Source organism: Thermobia domestica, chromosome 12 (genome assembly GCF_964235325.1).
Source record: "Thermobia domestica chromosome 12, izTheDome1.hap1.1, whole genome shotgun sequence".
Taxonomy (NCBI): domain Eukaryota; kingdom Metazoa; phylum Arthropoda; class Insecta; order Zygentoma; family Lepismatidae; genus Thermobia; species Thermobia domestica.
Window position 1 is genome coordinate 71,635,892 of NC_137465.1, and position 20,151 is coordinate 71,656,042.

Consider the following 20,151-nt stretch of genomic DNA (forward strand, 5'->3'; position numbering starts at 1 on the left):
CTAAAAACAATACTTACGGAAATCCTACTTCTCACAGCATATTATGCTTTTTCCAGTCTCATTTATAGTATGATATGGTACTGTGGGGCAATTTATCTGAAGCTCAATTTGTCTTCAAGTGACAGAAGGAGGTTATAATAGCAATAAAAGGTTTACTAGACATGTACTATAGAGACTTTTCTTTAAGAAGACGCAGATAATAACAGTTCTTTCTTTGTATATTTATAGATGCCTTATGCAAGTTAGAGAAAATATGGATAATATTGGTTAACACAATAATAATCACTTATGTAACACTAGACATAAAGACGATTTAAAACCCCCATATATCAAGCTAAGTACAACACAAAGAAGTTATAAATATACTGGCATGAAACTATACAATATGTTACCGGTTTATTCGACTTATGTGTAATAAGGATTTCGACAATAGTTGTAAAGCTTTCTTATAAAAAATCTATTTATAGTATCAGTGAATTTGTGGAAAATAGTAAATTGTAAAAAGTAATCTGATTTTGTTGACACTGCCTATTGCAATATAATAATATTGTTTAATGTCAATAAAATTATTCTATTGTATTATTGGTTTAAAGAATGAGGCCTACGTTTTGTGTTAATGTTTTATTTATTTTAAAATTGTATGTATATATGGTGAATATCATTTTATGTTTCTTGTAATTAAATTAGTCATCACAAAATCTATCTTCAAATGTTTACAATATTTTAACTCTTGGACTTCTTTTTCTGTAAAAATTTTTAAGAAGAATGCAGCACATAACAAACCTTAACCCTTTCACAGAGGAAGTCGACTTTTGTCGACAGAACCAAATTTCCTTAACACGCGAATGTCGACGATAGTCGACGTGTTAAAATTTGTTTGTCCGTATCTTGGCTTTGTCGAGAGTAGTCGCCAAAGTTGTACCGTTCATTTTTGTTTGTGTTCTATTGTTTTCGATAAACAATAGAAATCATACAGAAAACCTTTGGCGACTACAATCGACAAACCCAAGATACAGACAAATTTTAACACGTCGACTATCGCAGGTTAGGGAATTTTTTTTCCGTCGCCTTCCACAGTGAAAGGGTTAATAAAGTACTGCCGTGAACTAAAAATTATGAAAATATGAATAACTACGGGTTTTGGTATAAAAAGTACGCTTTTATTGATACGAGTGTGGCAGGAAACGAGAATTATAGAACTCTGGCATATGCGTCTTTTTTATCTGTCCTGTCCTTCTGCCACATAAGGTCGGGTAGTCGGAAGTCTACTGTAGTTTGGAATTCTGGATCAAACTACATAAGGCAATGAAAGAAGTGTTCCAGCCCAATTAGAAATTTAAACTAATTTGTCAGAGGAGGCTCTTCTGGTAGTAAACTACCTAGGTATATCCGATAAGCTCTCAACTTAGCTTCCCGGTGGTGGTTAGGTAGCTACGTGGTTAGGATTCCACGTTAATCAGTAAGTCCACGTCTCATATAGCCTCGCTGCTGAAAGGGACGCTAAACTAAAATCAACTCCACTCTTTCCAATAGAGACATAAAGGCGTCTTTAAAATGATGTTCATCGAGGGAAAACTTTACAATTGGTGACTTATTTTGCTAGCCCGTTAAATTACTAAACGCAATCCCTGCTCTCGTCAAAGTTACATTTTGTATTAACGTAAAAGCTTTAAATTTCCTTGAATTCAGGAATAGTGCACCTTAAAAAGTGTTTGATACTATCTTTTAAACTGTCAATGTTAAGTGAATATAGCTATAAATGTATAAAATTCACAGAAATTTCATGACGCACATGAACATAAGAACAAATAACATTTTTATTTTGAAGCTATGACCTGATGATAATGCGATAGTGAATGATATGATAATATAATTTCAAGTGCTACTCGTCATGAAGGTGTGTCTATATAAAAGGGATGGGTTTGAAATTGAGAGCAAGTTCGTCTGGAAACTAGAACAAATTGAAAGCAAGTTCATCTGAAAACTAGGACAACATGAAGTCTTTAGTGCTTATTGCTATTGCCGGTAAGTTATCTGTTGTTAATGGCAAAATATAGGACTTATCAAACGAAATTTCATGCACAAATATACAAACATCATACGGTAGATATATGTGAATAAATTGAAGCATTTTTTTCTATTTACTCTTAACTGCGCTGGTGTTAATATCAATTATCTTTTGGAAATATGCGCTGTAACAAACCCATAAAATACACAAACGTTTCAATAAATGCAATATACTTTTGCTATTGCAAAACAATGCATTTAAAAAGTAAGGATGCATCGAGTTATTGTTAACTCTTTCACTGATTCAATCATCAGTAATTCAATATTTTAATTCAAAAGATGATTAACAACGTACTGCTTCTTATTGTGAATTTTAATTGAAATTTTACTGAGATTAATTATAATCATGTAATGTAACTATAATCTTAATCATTATTATATTTTTCCTGTATTCGATTTGTTTTTGAGTGTGCCTTTGGTGTGCGTGTTCAACTGTGTATCTGCAATCACTAACACGAACCTTGGTTTAACAACTAAAATGCTCCACGCACCTTGAACGCAGGGATATCGGATAGCGTTTGAAAGCAGAGATTCTATTCTAGTAGTGCTATCTATGAGCACGAAAGCAGTGTTATCAATATCACAACTAAAATTACACTGACATGGCTTTATGTGATATTCAAACCTAGGGGTACAGGGACTTCTCGAACACCTTTACATACATCTTATATGAGAAGTTACTTAAAATACATAAATCAATTTACTTATTATTTAACTTGTTAATGAAAACTTTCACATTTTATTAAAATTTATATAGTATATCATTCGATTAATTTTTTTGGTGAACTTTGAATATCGGCGTCTCGAAACTGTACCCGAGCCTCTTCCTTTTAAATCAATTCTTGATTTACTGTGCACCACAAAAATAAGTACGAAGAGCAACGTTTTCGATGTTATAATTGAATTAAGTATATCATGTATAGTATTACATGATTTAAGAAACTAATGGAAAAGTTACTAAGCTCAATATTATGACCAGCTGCAATGTTCTCAATAAGATAGTTATTAGAGTGTTGTCAAAAAGAGTTTATCATTCTAAGGTTGCTATTGTGGATACAGAAAACTATGACAGTTCATTTATTTCAATTACAGATCTATTAATGGCTACTCATCAGCTAAAAGAAAGTCTAACAGAATTACTGTTATGTGTTCCTTCGTTATTCAGAATTACCGAAATGTAATTTTTATAATACACTAAAAATTAAAGAATACCAACGTACCGGTAAATATTGAGTACTTAGTGTAAAAATGTTAATTTTAGCTTCAACTTAATTTATACATTTGCTTAGTATAATAATAAATTATAATAATATTATTATTATTTTGCAGGTGCTCTTGTTGGTGTTGCTGTTAGTGGTGGTAAGTAAACATTTTATTTAGAATGGTACTGTAAATCAACACCTATATATCCTGTTTAAGATATCCTGCTATTAGCTTGTTCACAATGCTCAAATGGCCCAATTCAAAGTTCGATCATATCTACAACAAGCAAGTTCAGAAAATTTGAATTTAAAAATACAGTATAACGTGTAAAGTTCAGGTAAAAAAGAAAAACAATTTGAATCAAACCATTTACATGTGTATTATGACAGTAAAAAGAAATGAATAGTTGATATGAAAACCGACAAGAGCAAAATGCTTCAATATGCATCTACTAAAATAACAATGTATTACGACAGATTCTGTTCTGTTGAAATCATTGCTTGAAATATGTATATATGTTTTTTTCGGCTGCAGGGAAGCAAACTGGTTCACACTGTTTTTTCATGAATCTAGAGATTAGACAACAAGAAACATGAATTTGAAGGAATTTTGACGATTCGAATTTCGGAACTCGAGATATTCGAATTTGAAATAACAAGCGAAGCAAGCTGATTCACACCGGTTTTTGACAATTATCGTAATTTAAACTACGAGAAGCATTGATTTGAAATAAATTTGACGATCATACTTTTGGAATTGAAGATATTTGATTTTGAAATATGGATGCCGTGGCGACGGCTTCCTGTATAATTATGATATGAACCTTTCTGTGGACTCCGACATATGAAACTTTGTTTCCCTTATTCTTTCGTATATAGTAATTAGAACTTTCCGATTCGTAATAGTTTGTTTAATTTATTCCTACACAGTAGTGTATATAACGAATAACTCTCTTTTTAACGAATATTCTACTTGTTAGTTTTTGGCACGTAGCCTATTATTATTTTTCTACTAGCCTACTATGCTATAGTAGGCTACTTTTCTACTAGTCTACTATATTTAAAATACTCCTTTGTATTTTATTTTTTTGACTGAACTGCACTCTGAAGCAACACATGTAGAAATGTAGAAAAAAGCAAATGGCACTACCTAAGCATAATATAACTACCTAAAAATATAGAAATATTAACAAGTGAATAAAACGAGTGATGATCAATCAGAAGTAATCATGTTCGTCTGCTTTGGATATAGAAATACATCGGGGAAAAGATTCTTCTTCTCCTCCTCCTCCTCCTGCTCTTCCTCCTCCTCCTCTTCTTCTTCTTCTTCTTCTTCTTCTTATTATTATTATTATTATTATTATTATTATTATTATTATTATTATTATTATTATTATTATTATTATTTCAGTAAAACTTGTATGAAACTGAACGTATTGGATTCAACATTTTCTGCCGTTTGGGTCAGATTTCTGTTTTGTACAAATTTGGGAATAAATAAATTTAACCACTGGGACTTTCAAAGGTTTCCGATATAGATAGATTTTCGTCTTATTTAGTTCCGATTAATTCAAATTTCGCTGTATATGAAAATAATTTGTTTTACTTACGTATGATATGTCATGTGGAGTTTATCAAGAAACTAGTGTAAAATATTAACTATAGGGGCATTTTATATATGATGCTCTATAGATGGCAGGAAAGAAATAATGTTTCCGGTACATACCGTTTCAGCTTCATGTTGGATGTAATTTGTAACTAATTTACAGTTTAGTTTGTAATAATTAGTTATTTCCTGGAAATTAATATTGAAATAGAAATTGCATGAATTATGAAGTCTATGTGAACGACTTTAAAACAAACTGTTATATTTATACTATCCTAGTAATATATAATTTACTAGATTCATGAAAAAACAGTGGCTGAGCTTCGTCCATTGTGATGACCCCTGCAACTATTCTACAAGAAACGTGCGTAGCTACCTGACAAATGATGAAAGCGCCATAGAAAAATGATTTAGAGAAGTTTAAAGAATACTGACATGAAAACCCAGCAATTTTGAATCCTCCAGATTAATTATACAATAATCTTAAAATACAATGTACACATATTTTGCCGCCAGAGCCGAAAAGGTTAATTTACTAGATTAATGAAAAAACAGTGTGAACCAGTTTGCTTCACTTGTGGCTTCAACTTCGAATATCACGAGTTCCGAAATTCGAATCGTCAAAATTCCTTCAAATTCATGTTTCTCGTGGTCTAATTTACTAGATTCATGGAGAAACAGTGCGAACCAGTTTGCTTCGCTTGAGACTTCAAATTCGAATATCTGAGTTACGAAATTCAAATCGACAAAATTTCTTCAAATTCATGTTTCTCGTGGTCTAATTTACTAGATTCATGAAAAAACAGTATGAACCAGTTTGCTTCGTTTGAGACTTCAAATTCGAATATCTCGAATTCCGAAATTCGAATTGTTGAAATTCCTTCAAATTCATGTTTCTCATGGTCTAATTTACTAGATTCGTGAAAACACAGTGTGAACCAGTTTGCTTCCCTGGTGACTTCAAATTCGAATATCTCCAGTTCCGAAATTCGAATCTTCAAAATTCCTTCAAATTCATGTATCTTGTGGTCTAATTTACTATAATCATGACAAAAACAGTGTGAACCAGTTTGCTTCCCTGGTGACTTTAAATTGAATATCTCGAGTTCCAAAATTCGAATCGTCAAAACTCCTTCAAATTCATGTTTCTCGTCGTCTAATTTCTGTAGACTTTTCAGTGTAAATCTTTGATGCTGAGAAAAGAGAAAAGGAAAGGAAGAAAACTTTCCGCCAACAATGAATTGTACACATGAACTCGATACTATATCGTTATGTGTACCTCTTGAACTTGAGCACTTTATGTGCTCTTGGTGGCATCTTTTACTTTCTCTTTCTGTGTACATGCACCTCTAAGGCGCAAACAAGGATAGAAGAAACTGACTCAAGTAAAGCATATCTCTTTACAGAGCATTAAGTAGAAAATTCATTAAATATGAAATAAACTGGTTGCATGAAATATTAATAAATAGATGAAGATATTTAGAATATTTAATATATACTAAATATTATACATTATACACCGTTAATGTAAACCAATGGTTGAAAGTATTTTAGTGAGTAATAACAACTACAATGGAGTCATTCCTTTCCTTTATGAGCGTTTTTAAATTAATACCGTGTTTGTTGTTGCCGCCACGGGTAATATCTCATTCTGTGTCTTTCATGTTGAATTCGTCTCAACTTAGTCCCCACGAAATTCGAACAATTTGTATGGCAAACTTAGTGAACCGTCACCACAACTTTTCCTTCTTTCTACGTCAAGTAAGATTCCGTTGATGATATAAAACTTGTATATTTTAACTAAAATTTTTAAAAATAACGATATTCTGCTTTTATCATGAGAGTTATAATAAAACAATTTTGATGTACAGATGTTGTGTTATAATATTAGTTAAAACATTGATTATTTTATTTTTACTTTGTATTTTTTAATGAAACAACCAAGTAAGTTTTAAGTTTTGGTATTGGACTCAATTGTGAGCTTCCAGAGAAACTATAAACAAGAATTTTCGCTCCTATTAATTGTCTGTAGTGTAAACCAGTGCTGCCAATACATGGAGAAAATCACATTTTGTGGGATTTTTTACATTAATTTTTCGGATAGGAAGGGAATTTTAGAAAAAGTTAGCGACATGTATGAGATTTTTCACATGTTTACTTCATCAACGACAACAAAATTCTCTATGAGAGGGAAGTAGACTAATGACGCTTGAATAAACGTGACATCAGTGTTAATTGTCAGATTTTGTTATTTGAAAGTAAATGTTTGTATGAAAGTGATTTATATACCTACAGTAACTTGTAAATCTAAAAAAAAAAGCAATAAGGAACGTAAAGTGGGTTCTAAAGTTTTATTAAAAAATCTGAACGAAAGAAAGTACGTAAATTACCACATGAGAAACTGAAAATTTCTAAAACGTTCCACGTGAAATGACTGCAGAATGAAGTTTGTCTAATTTCATTACGTTCTATAGAACATTACGCCATAAAAGCGTGATGAAAATATTCAATTCTGAATACAAAATAAGCTTGTTTAATTCAACAATTTCAATAGCCTCATTTAATTAAAGGAAATACTGTACATACTACAAACTTAGAAAATCAAAAGTTACGAATAATTCACTCAAATATATATATATATATATATATATATATATATATATATATATATATATATATATATATATATATATATATATATATATAAATATATATATATATATATATATATATATATATATATATATATATATATATATATATAAAGTAACATACAGTACTTTCAATTTTCAAATTTTATGAATTTTAAAACTTGTGTAAGTATAGTGAGTGGGAAATTTAAGAGTAAAAAGGGAATTCTGCCTTTCAAGATGGGATTTTAGAAAGTTCCAGGTAGGCATCACTGCCGTAAACACTCATACATACATATCTATGCTACTGATTCAATTGGTAGGGAACGTGACATACTATATCACAAAATTCTACTAAATTTAATACGATATTTGATTTCTGTGATGATTAATAATGTGATTCTGTTTCTTAGTTTTGATGAGCGCTTTTTCTTCATCAAAGTACTTTTCAAGTAGTATTGCTAACGAATCGAGAGATTTCTCTTGAGATGAGAATTGAGAATATAAGTATCTTTTTAAAATTGAGATGAGAAACATGATAATTCTCGTCTAGTTTTCAAAACTAGAATCGAGACGAAACGTTTCAACCGTTAGCAACACTAACTCACCCATGTCTTGGGTCTCAAACAGTGTTTTAGTGTTAAATGAAGACCACGGGGAGGAAGGGGGGGGGAGCACGTCAAGAAATAATCGAAAATGAGTTAACGGCAGAATTATGTAGTCTGAAAGGTGTAGTTTGCATGAACTAAATTCCATACTAACAAGATGGTGAGTAACTAAAAAATTTAATGCTAAAAATTTTAAAATAGTGAAACCCTTGACTAGTGTATACGTACTTCAGTTTCTATCTTCATCTTTATAGGCAACGTGATTATCGTACAATATAAACTATTAGACAGCTGCAGGGAAGCAAATTGGTTCACATTGTTTTTTCATGAATCTAGTAGATTGGACCACGAGAAACATGAATTTGAAGGAATTTTGACGATTCGAATTTCGGAACTCGAGATGTTCGAATTTGAAGTCACCAGGAAAGCAAACTGGTTCTCACTTTTTTTCATGAATCTAGTAAATTAGACCACGAGATACGTGAATTTGAGGGAATTTTTACGATTCGAATTTCGGAACTCGAGATATTCGAATTTGAAGTCACCAGGGAAGCAAACTGGTTCTCACTTTTTTTCATGAATCTAGTAAATTAGACCACGAGATACGTGAATTTGAGGGAATTTTTACGATTCGAATTTCGGAACTCGAGATATTCGAATTTGAAATAAAAAGCGAAGCAAGCTGATTCACACCGGTTTTTGACAATTATCGTATATTAAACTAGGAGAAACATTGATTTGAAATAAATTTGACGATCATACTTTTGGAACTGAAGATATTTGATTTTGAAATGTGGATGCCGTGGCGACGGCTTCCTGTATAATTTTGATATGAACCTTTCTGTGGACTCCGATACATGAAAATTTGTTTCACTTTTTCTTTCGTATATAGTAATTAGAACTTTTCGATTCGTAATAGTTTGATTGATTTATTCCTACATAGTAGTGTATATAACGAATAACTCTTGTTTAACGAAAATTCTACTTTTTAGTTTTTGGCACGTAGCCTACTATATATTTTTCTACTAGCCTACTATATTTAAAGTACTCCTTTGTATTTTATTGACTGAACTGCACGCTGAAGCAACATAAGTAGAAATGTAAAAAATAGCAAATGGCACTACCTAAGCATAATGTACCTAAAAATATAGAAATATTTACAAGTGAATAAAACGAGTGACGATCAATCAGAAGTAATACTGTTCGACTGCTTTGGAAACAGCAATATATCGGAGAAAAGATTCTCCTCCTCCTCATAATTCTTCTTCTTCTTCTTCTTCTTCTTCTTCTTCTTCTTCTTCTTCTTATTATTATTATTATTATTATTATTATTATTATTATTATTATTATTATTATTATTATTATTATTATTTCAGTAAAACTTGTATGAAACTGAACGTATTGGATCCAACATTTTCTTCCGTTTGGGTCAGATTTCCGTTTTGTGCAAATTTGGGAAGAGATAAAATTAACCTCTGGGACTTTAAAAGGTTTCCGATATAGGTAGATAATAGCCTTATTTAAGTTCCGATTAATACAAATTTCACTGTATATGAAAATAATTTGTTTTACTTACGCATGATAAAATGTGGAGTTTATCAAGAAACTAGTGCAAAATATTAACTATAGGGGCTTTTATATATGATGCTCTATAGAGGCAGGAAAGAAATAATGTTTTCGGTACATATCGTTTCAGCTTCATGTTGGATGTAATTTGTAACTAATTTACAAGTTAGTTTGTAATAATTAGCTATTTCCAGGTAATTAATATTTAAATACAAATTTCATGAATTATGAAGTTTATGTGAACGACTTTAAAACAAACTGTTATATTTATACTATCCTAGCAGTATATAATTTACTAGATTCATGAAAAAACAGTGTGAACCAGTTTGCTTCCCTGGTGATTCCAAATTAGAATATCTCGAGTTCCGAAATTCAAATCGTCAAAATTCCTTCAAATTCATGTATCTCGTGATCTAATTTACTAGATTCATGAAAAAACAGTGTGAACCAGTTTGCTTCCCTGGTAACTTCAAATTCGAATATCTCGAGTTCAGAAATTCGAATCTTCAAAATTACTTCAAATTCATGTTTCTCGTAGTCTAATTTACTACATTCATGAAAAAACAGTGTGAACCAGTTTGCTTCCTTGCAGCCGTTTTTTTCTCTCATTTCGTGAAAAATTGAAGCTTTTGACTTGCCCAGTTTTTCGTACGTGTATCAGTCCTTCAATTGATTCCTTATATTAAAAAATTAGCAGTATCGTTAAGTTACAATTCAGAAAGTGATATGCTGACAATAGGGGTCAACTTAAGAACAAAATTGTCGATCCTGAAATGAAGCGCCTACTAATATTTGATTTATTTTTGAGAGGATTTTCAATTTACTTTGATAATGAATCACCTCACCAACAGGAAACCTGTATCGATCGCTGGTATTGACCTCACTACAAGCATTTTTTGAAAAAAAAAAAACCTAAAATTACTATACACGCTTTCACTCTTCAAAGACAAAAGAAATATAAAGCCAACTTATTTTCAAGTAAAAAAAAAAAAAAAAAAAAAAAAAAAAAGAACCATTTAACACGTCTTAATTCACTATGTTGATTATTTTAAAAAGCTATTTCGGATGTGTTAGAACGCCTCACAAGACTCTTATAGGTCCGAGCCCCGGAGCAACGACTCTCTGACCCATAAAGTGTCCATAGTGAGGAGTCTGATTTGCAGAAAAAGTCTAGATGTGCCTGCGGTAGCAGTGATTAACAGAAAGAGTCAGTGGAATATCGAAAAAAAGTGTATTTGTACAACCAGTGAAAGGCAAGGGGAAATCATCGTCGTATCTTCCCCAGTAACATCCAGCATGGAAACGTGATTTTCAAAGTTCGTTACTGAATTCTCTATGTCTGTGTGTCTGTCCGTTCGTCTGTTATTTGCGATTTTTTTCAATTTTGAGCTCCCTATTCAATAGAGCATCAAAAGCTATCTGAGAAAGTGATGGAAGTTTTTGCGTCTCTCTTGCCGTTCCGCGAGATATTGGTCAAAAATGACTGATTTCCGGAGATTTTAGGAGCATATCTCGGGAACCGTAAGTCATATAGAGATCATATTAGTGTTGGTCAATACCTAAGAAAATGGTGAACATTTTGGTACCAAATAGTAACCAGTGGCCACCGTTACCCAGATATTGGCCAAAAAGTTCGAATTTCGGGAGAATTAAGGAGCCACATCTCAGGAACCGTAAGTCATAGAGAGATGATATTTTGCGCATTTTTGCGAGAAACAAAGGAAGGTGTGGATAAAAAGATTTACCTTTACATGTAGGAACAATCACAGTTTTCCTTCCCGCTTCATCTCTCCATTCTTTTAAAGTTCGTTTTAGCAATTGTCTTGGAGCATTCTCAACTGGTTAATACTTAATCACTGCAAATGGGTAGAGCAGAAAACTCAGAATTCCATACTACGAAGTCATCTGCTCTCTGAATTTTGGGGAGGCTAAAATGTCGTTTAGGTATGTTCGTTGAAAAATACTCAAAGAAAAACAGGAAAATTTGAACTAGAAAAAATCAACGAAAGAGGAGGAAGACTGATCGAGTGTTGTACGAAGAATAAGCTAGTGGTTCCAAACACAAATGTAAAATTTGCACATAAAAATGCCAGATCAACAAAGACATCAGAAACATGCATTCTCCTTAAGGAAATTTTCAAGAAAACTAAATACAGAAGTACAGAAGTTGTCCAGGAGCGAATGTAGTTAGTACCCACAACTTAATCGTGATGAGGAGTGAGCTGAAATTAAAAAAGTTGATAAGAAACAATTTCGGGAGGACTGATACATTCGAGCTGAAGAACAAAAAAAATTTAAAAATGCATAAAAGAAACAAAGACAGTAAACAAGATAGCACAGAAACCTACTTACTGATATTGTCTTGACTGTGTCTTCATTATTATTATATTTTTCTTTGAAGCTTAACAATCTATATACTTTAAACAAAACGAAACAAAATATTGATGTAAAACAGATGAGTTGCAAAGTCGCAATCGAGATCCCGAGTAACCTCAACAGTTACGTTTGGTATCAATGTATCATATAAAATATTAGAAGGCGACGAACAAGTACGCTTGAAATATATTTTAGTTTAACGTCCGACGAATATACTCTTTAGGGTAAGGAAATGAAATATATTTACGTCAACTTGAACGGAACTAAATTTGGATAGCAATACTGACGCTATTTATACTAGGCATGAATATTTACGATTTTCTAATATCTGGTTGCTGTTTTACTGCATATTATCTCTAATGTGCTCAGTTAATTGGCTTACTTTCAGACAGCTTCACGTATGTGTAGTTGCATGTTGCGTTCTATTGTTTTGCATGTTGAATACGTAGAATCACACATATGCATTTAGTGAGCTTACTAAGATCTCTAATACTACTAATGCTTTAACACCTTGTAAATATCATATTTGGTTTACGTTAAATACTTCCTCTAAAATCTTATCCAATGAGAAAGATATGGCAAGTCACATAACGAGGGGAAACAAACATTGAAGAAGACAATTAGTTGATGGGATGTGTTAGAATGATAGTTGACATTACAATTAATATATTACTTGCGTCATAACTATGTTCCAGAAATTTCTGTTTATATGCTTCTTCGTTAAGAAATTCTTTTTATATTCCAGAGACATGGTTAGTAATGAACCCTTTCCGAATATACAAAGGAATCGTTAATAGTAAGACTCTTGCTCAGAAATGAACTTACTTGTCATTTGTTATTTACTTCTTATGAATGCAATAAACACTACCTTTGCATTGCATTTTTATGCTTGAGAGTATTTGTTCTATGATAGTTTACACAGAACTCAAAATATTTTCAGGTCTGTCCCGGAACTGTTAAAATAGGAGATACAAAGATACTTCATACAAATGTTAATTGTTAGCAGATCTGATTATGAAAGAAGCTTGTAAAGCATAGTTCAAATGATGTTAATAGTTCCGTTTACTTTTGCAGAAACAACAACTGCACCACCACCTACTCCAGCAGACTGGTTTAAAGTAAGTATCAGAGTTATCTGTCCGAAAGTATTAAGGGTTCATTATTTTGCCATTTTAATGACTACTGAATCTCTAATCAGAAAAAAAATAGAAGCTTTTGTCATATATATAAATATGTTTTAATGATCTTTTATACTGAACGAACTTTAATATGAAGGTAAACATAATTTCTAATAGGGCCCACACACGGTCCATGGTTTGCGCAAACATCATGTTTGTGCAAACATCGTGTTTGCGCAAACACTCGGCCACACACGATACAACTGTTTGCACAAACTTCAGTTCAATTTTGAGTTTAATCGCGTAAGCATGTCCACTGAAGCAGCTTGTTTAGCGATAGTAATTGCTTGTGCTTTGGAAGCGGAAATACCCGCGAAACCAAGAAGAAAGAAGAGGGTGTGGATGAAAGAGTGGTTGATTATGACACATACATTGGCAACATTATTCACAATGTAAATGTACTATTCCAGCAAACTCAAGAATTTTGACTGTGCATCCTAGAAGTATATATAGCAACTAAATTACTTACATGTTAACTTTTCCAGTGAAAATGCTAAACACTTGTCTTCAACACTACTTTCACTATCATCTATGTCAGTTAATATTTCGTCTTTGTCTGAATCTGACTCTTGTAAATTTATTTTTATCGGTTCCAAAAACTGTAAGCACAAAAAATAATTCTTCGAGCTTGACTTCGTAGCACTTGAAGGAAAAAGAAAAAAAGGAAGACAGAAAATAAAACTTCTGCTGTACTCGGTATGCTTAAAGACATTGTCAACTATAATTTTGGAGAATAAACGAACTACCACGAAAGAAAGCAACGAGACACTGATGAATTCTACACTAGCCCCTTTCTTTCCTTCTCCGTTTTCATAACAAGTAGCACGTTTGTTCTTCGTGTAGGTGCCACGAAAGTAATCCATCTGATTCCTAAGCAACTCGATATGCTCGAGTTTGTTTTGGGTTACGATAATTTATGACACCATTCAGACGCCTGATGCTTTTGATTCCCTTATAGAGGAGAAAAGAGGGTGTTAAAAGTCACACATAATAAGGCGGTGGAACGTGAAAGAAAAAAAGAAACAGGAAACATACTGCGTTCCTTCTGTCGAATAAGAAAGGGTCTATCTTGAAGTAAATTTCAAAACAAATTACAAACGTCCCATGCTTTATTCTTACGATGATGGCAAAGATTGCAAAGGTATGTAGCTACGGGGGAAAAGGGACTCTGTCTTTCCGAACTATTTCCAGCTCCAAAATGAGGTTCATCTAGTATATGTTTAATAAACTTTTTTAACAGAATGCAAATGAAGGACTTTATAATAAAATATGAAATTTTTTAAAAAAATCAATCATCATCAATACGGTTTCTATACCTAATTCAATCAACTAAAATTAAGCATATGCTTTATATTCTCATTTCCCTAACTGGGTGCAGTGTGAACTCACTACTATATTATTGCATAATAATATCGGAGTTAATATTTTTTCGGTTTTTTTTCCTCTTTAGTATTTTAACCTACATAAACACAAAGTCAGATAAACAGACTGCTATAAACAGCATTTATTTTCTTATGAATAGCTTATTGATTCATCTTTTAGACTCCGGTTTTTAACTTCAGTACTGTCACGATCCGTCTTTTGATAAGGAAGCATTGTGAAAATATAATAATGCGCATAGTATGTATGTATGTATGGTAAGTTAAAATGCTTTCATGTTGTGAAAGAGGTAATTTGTTCTGCTTTTAATATGTGAAAAGCTTGCCTCCCCCTACAACTCCTAGAACAACTTGCTGGCTACACCCCTGATTATCCTGTAATAAAAGTTGTGAGTTCTATTTGCAAATCGAAACAAAATCCAATGGAAATTAGACGCGGGACTCAACGCTAGTTTTACTAATTGTTTTATATGGAAACCTTTCAAAGCGTCTATCATGACAACCAGTTGACATAGAAAGATGTAGTTTTCACGTATTTGTTCGTAATTCTTTTCTCTACTTGGTAAAGTGAGCAGTTAATGTGCTAGTACAATATTTCTAAGTAGCGCCTGTGATATTGTCAAGATTCGCAGTAGCGCGAGAAGACAGCTTGCACAACTGCTTGTCGCGAACTGTCAACACCGCTCAATGCCAATTGGACGCCGTGTGAAGCCAACAAAAGGCCATGTCTTTTCTCATCTGAAATCTGCAATAACTTCTCATATGCCGCATTTTTCAAATTCCTGTTTTTATAATCTTCACTCTTTACCTTCCACAGTTCAGGTAAATTTCGATAAAGGTCAATACATTCTCGCCAGAATTCTTGATTCCTATTCATTGACGCCATAGCGAAAGAAATAAGCGTCTGTGCACTAGGCTTCCTACTCGGAAATAAAGCTCGTGTTTGCACAAACATGCCCATACACGGTCCACGTGTTTGCGCAAACATCATGTTCGTGTAAACAAATTTCGAACGAGTTCGATGTGGAAAATGTTTGCACAAACGTTTGCGCAAACAGTTCATACATCGCCACACACGGTCAAACTGTTTGCACAAACAGCCTTGTTTGCGCAAACCATGGACCGTGAGTGGGCCTCTTAAGATGGAGTTAGATTAGCATATGGGAAAAAACAATGTTGAGATCAATTACAGTTCAAGTCAAGCTTTACCAGTATTTATAGAACTTTCTTCAGTCTTTAATTATTTATTTGTAGATAAATCATGCAAAACTTTAATAACGAATGAACATTACAGAATAGCACGTGAATAAATACATATTATCTTCTTATGTGACAATACACATGCCATCTTGATACATATTATCCTTAATCAGTTTTTGTTGCTATTTTTTTAAAAAAACTGACATATTTAATAATTATTTGTTAAGCCATTCCTTGTACATTGCGTATTATAACATGATATAAAGTTTAGCTATAGAAATATACTCAAAACTAATTGAAGTTTTAGTCACCAATAAATTTAGAATCTTCGTAACTTATCAGGCGCGTAAATGTTTCTTGTAAGTCTCTTTCTGAGTGAAGTTCAAAATTACATTCTGAATAAAAATGAATTTGTAAGAATGTTACGAACATAGAATTAAATGGATAAAGAATGTAAAGTAGAAATGTATATTTAAAACGTACTTAGAGATGCATATTCTACAGATTTGTTCAAAAAGATTGAGCCTACTCCCAAAATAGATAATGCATGCATGATGATATAGAGATTACAAATGTGTTATTTATTATAATTTTATTATAGTGTGGTTTAATTTTGCACTTTTAGAGTAAAATTCCAAACATGTTCTTACAAATTATATAAATCGTTTCTATGTTTTACTTCAGTGTCCTGCTTCACAAGGATTCTTTCCAAATCCATATGATTGCACGAAGTATTTTGAATGTGCTAATGGCTTGGCATGGTTACTGCACTGCGATGCTGGACTCTATTTTAATACTGAGACAGATCAATGTGATTGGCCACAAAACGTTGTCTGTAATGCACAGCCAACATCAGCGTAAGGTACGTATTGGAAACTATATATTTGGTATAGTTCACTCATAATTGGCTTTGATTATATTATATAATCTCAACTTTTACAGTAATTTTTAAACGAAAATTATGAGCTCAAAGCATGGTGGAAGTATTAATGTTTCAATGTAGTTTTAGGTAGTAAATAAGGTATATTATAACAAGTTGAAGACAAATTTCATGCACGTGATTTTAGACTCTAAATGATACAAAGGTTATTCCTGTTACCATAGTAGTACTTTGTTTAATTCCTTAGTTTCCTTTTTCTACATTATTCAAAGTCAATCAAAACATCTATTGCAAAATTAATTTACAAACACAAGTTTTACAAAACAAACACAAATTAATTTACAAGAAATCTTTGTTAACAGCAAATTTAATTAAACTATGTTCTATGATCGTTGTGCTTGTATGCTGTAGACCAATCCATTTTTTAAAAACAAAGGAATTTGTAATCAGCAAGTTACTATCTCAAGTGAAACGTACACAATTCTGGAATCAAGCATTTAGCTATAGATGTATTTATCACGCTGTGGTTAACTGTATGAGCACATTAAAAGTATTATAAAACGCAAATATCGTTTTTCATTGTTTGCGTGTGCTCGTCCGAGTACACAAACTTTAGACACATATCTAGCAATGAAATATTCTTCCAGTTTTAAACATTAAGCATATTTACGGTAGGTAAATGGTTTTAAAAGTAGTTCTTTAACGTAGTAAACTTTGAAAGCAAATATATTTGAACTCATTTCAACATCAATTACACGTTTCTCTAAATTCCACCAATTACACGTCGGGTTTTGTTCTTGATGCACAAATGGCGAAAAATTGCTTTACATTGCTGTTGCCAGTATATTACTGTAAGCAAATACTATTTAGGCCAGTATGTTCTTGCATTTCAACGAAAAATTTAGGTTGCCAACAACATCGTTCACACTGTGTTTTCTATAGAACCATATACATATTCCAATGATCTACAATGGGTAAAATAGGAATAAGCTATTGCTATGATATCTAAGTATTCTTTTGTCACACATAAGAAAATAACAAATCTGTTCCAACGACTAGAAAAAAAAACTATGGTAATGATCAACATAAGACTAATATTTGTTAAATTCACTTACTGTTACTCTAATAATCACGAGTTCTTCCCTTACTACAATCTGAACAAAATAACTATTGTTTTAGTATCATTCTGCAGTACTGTAAGAGGAAATTTAGCTTCTTCCTTCAAGCTGTACATTACTAATGACTACAATAATTTAACTACAGTATCATTTTCTTCTACATTATTCCTCCTGGAGTAATGCTGAGCCACTAACATTTATATCTAAATATTTAACACTGTATAATAGTTTCACAAATAGACTTACAAAGAAGAAAACATGGATTTTAAAGAGTTAGTAACGAACAGTAAAATTAACAAATAGTTAAATTTGTAAATGTTACTTTTGGGATAAGTATTATAATTAATATTATAAAATCTGTTGTAATTTTTTACTTCCAGATAAGACATTGAATGCCTGTCATGGGCGATAATATCCTGCACAACGGTTTTATTTATAACAAGAAGCTTCGTTGGAAAGATATTAATTTATTGATATTTTATATGCTTGTTTTATTTAAATTATAACAATGTAACTTAAACCAATAGTAATAAATATTTTAAGCAGAAAAGTTATATATGATGTTTGAATAAACAAAACCTTTACGTAAAAATTGAATCTAGTTTGAAAAATTACGTTGTCCAATTTATTTCTTTTTATAAATGTTATAGTGGCGTTCCATTCACTTTTTTAATTTAAGGGTCTTCCTTACCTCCCCAAAATTTATTTTGAATGAAAATGAATCACTTAAAGACAATTAACTTGTAATACAAAATCATCACAGTCTATCAGTAACGCTACTTCCTAATAGTTAACAATCACGACTTCACTATGTTCGCTATCTGCCTACCTACATGCATTTATTTAAAAGTAGTTAATGATGATATTGAACATGAACGTGCTTTGATGTCTTATTATTAAGACAAGGGTCGTATTAAATGAGTAGGTCCATGGTAACTCACGTTACGTAATGACGTATATTTTGAAGAATACTAACCATAAATAAACTTAAAAGCTCCGCTTTTTTTTAGAAAGAGGAAAACTGTCATATTTATACAGATAATTACCAAATACCGTCATTTTATATGATATAGCAAACCTAGGAGAAAAGAAAATACTATAGTAACTCACGTTACAAATTTTTTCCCTACACTCAGAACCTGAGATTTTTCAGTACATTTTCTTTTGTGCTGGCATAGCTATGTGCATGAAATTACTATGTAAGATAGGGACACACACAATTTAATTATGGCAAAAATATTAAATTTTTATTTACATTTTATGACTATTTATTTTAGTGGAATATGTACAGAGCTGGGTAACTCACGTTACATTTGTCAACGATTTTTTATTATTAAGTATAAGCAACATACATTTATACTAACTTGAAATAAGCACAGTTTAATTAAGTTGAACATTGAACTTTACTTTAAGAAAAGGTTTCATCAGTTATATGAAATTTTACTTGGGATACCGACAGAAAAAAATAAGATCTATGTAATAATAAATAAAGCTTGTATGGCATAATCAACATTAAAACTTAGTAGATTAAAGGTAACCCACGGAAAAAAAATAAGAAAATAGTTATTCTCTGAAAAACAATTAATGATGCCAGCTACATACAACTATATTTTTTATCAAAAGAACAACTTGACTAAAAATTATAACTATATTTCTGTCATGAATTTTTGTCCCTGTTTCCGTGGACATGCCCAAATGTAGATAAGTTTGTAATTACTTATTTAAAACTTCACAAGTAATTACTACATGACAAGCAGAATTATAATTTACTAATTAAGCAACTTGAGGGCATCTTTTCATTTTCAACAAATATTTTGCTTATCGCTGATAAGAACTATCAACTCTTTAGAGCCATTAATTCTGTAGGTGATGCAACTTCACCGCCATCTGATATGGATATGTTAAGCAGTTGGTGCTTTAACTGGAATTTGTCTTTACACCCCAACAAATGCTCTACCCTTTCTATCTATTTAAAAGAGAATGTACTTCACCAAATATATAATGTACCAATTAAACGTGTTTCGTCTTTTCAAAAATATCTAGGTGCTGTCTTCGATGAAAAACTCTCCTTTGCGAATCACATCATATCAACCTCATCCAGAGCTATGAAACTACTTGGTCTACTTTTTAGATGTTTTGAAATACAAGATCTCCCTGCCCTTATGATGTTTATAAGGCGTTCATCTCCATGATCATTGAATATTGTTCATCTATACGAAATATGGCAGTATCTACTAATCTATCTTGCGTTGACTCGGTTTTAAACTTTTTTCTTGCTGTAGTTAGATTTAGAATTCCTGAGTTACGAGATCACTCGAGACAGGAATTAATGTCTTTAATG

At 31.9% G+C, this 20,151-nt stretch overlaps 1 protein-coding gene across 1 annotated transcript; it reads left to right on the top strand.

The window, feature by feature from the left end:
- Positions 1-1,920: 1,920 nt before the first annotated feature.
- LOC145666508 (protein obstructor-E-like) lies at positions 1,921-18,364 on the top strand. The gene is made up of 5 exons (XM_081733783.1): positions 1,921-2,025; positions 3,397-3,426; positions 13,130-13,173; positions 16,497-16,674; positions 18,191-18,364. The coding sequence occupies exons 1-4, from the start codon at positions 1,995-1,997 to the stop codon at positions 16,671-16,673; spliced, it is 282 nt and encodes a 93-aa protein (XP_081589909.1). The 5' UTR covers positions 1,921-1,994; the 3' UTR covers position 16,674; positions 18,191-18,364.
- Positions 18,365-20,151: the final 1,787 nt, after the last annotated feature.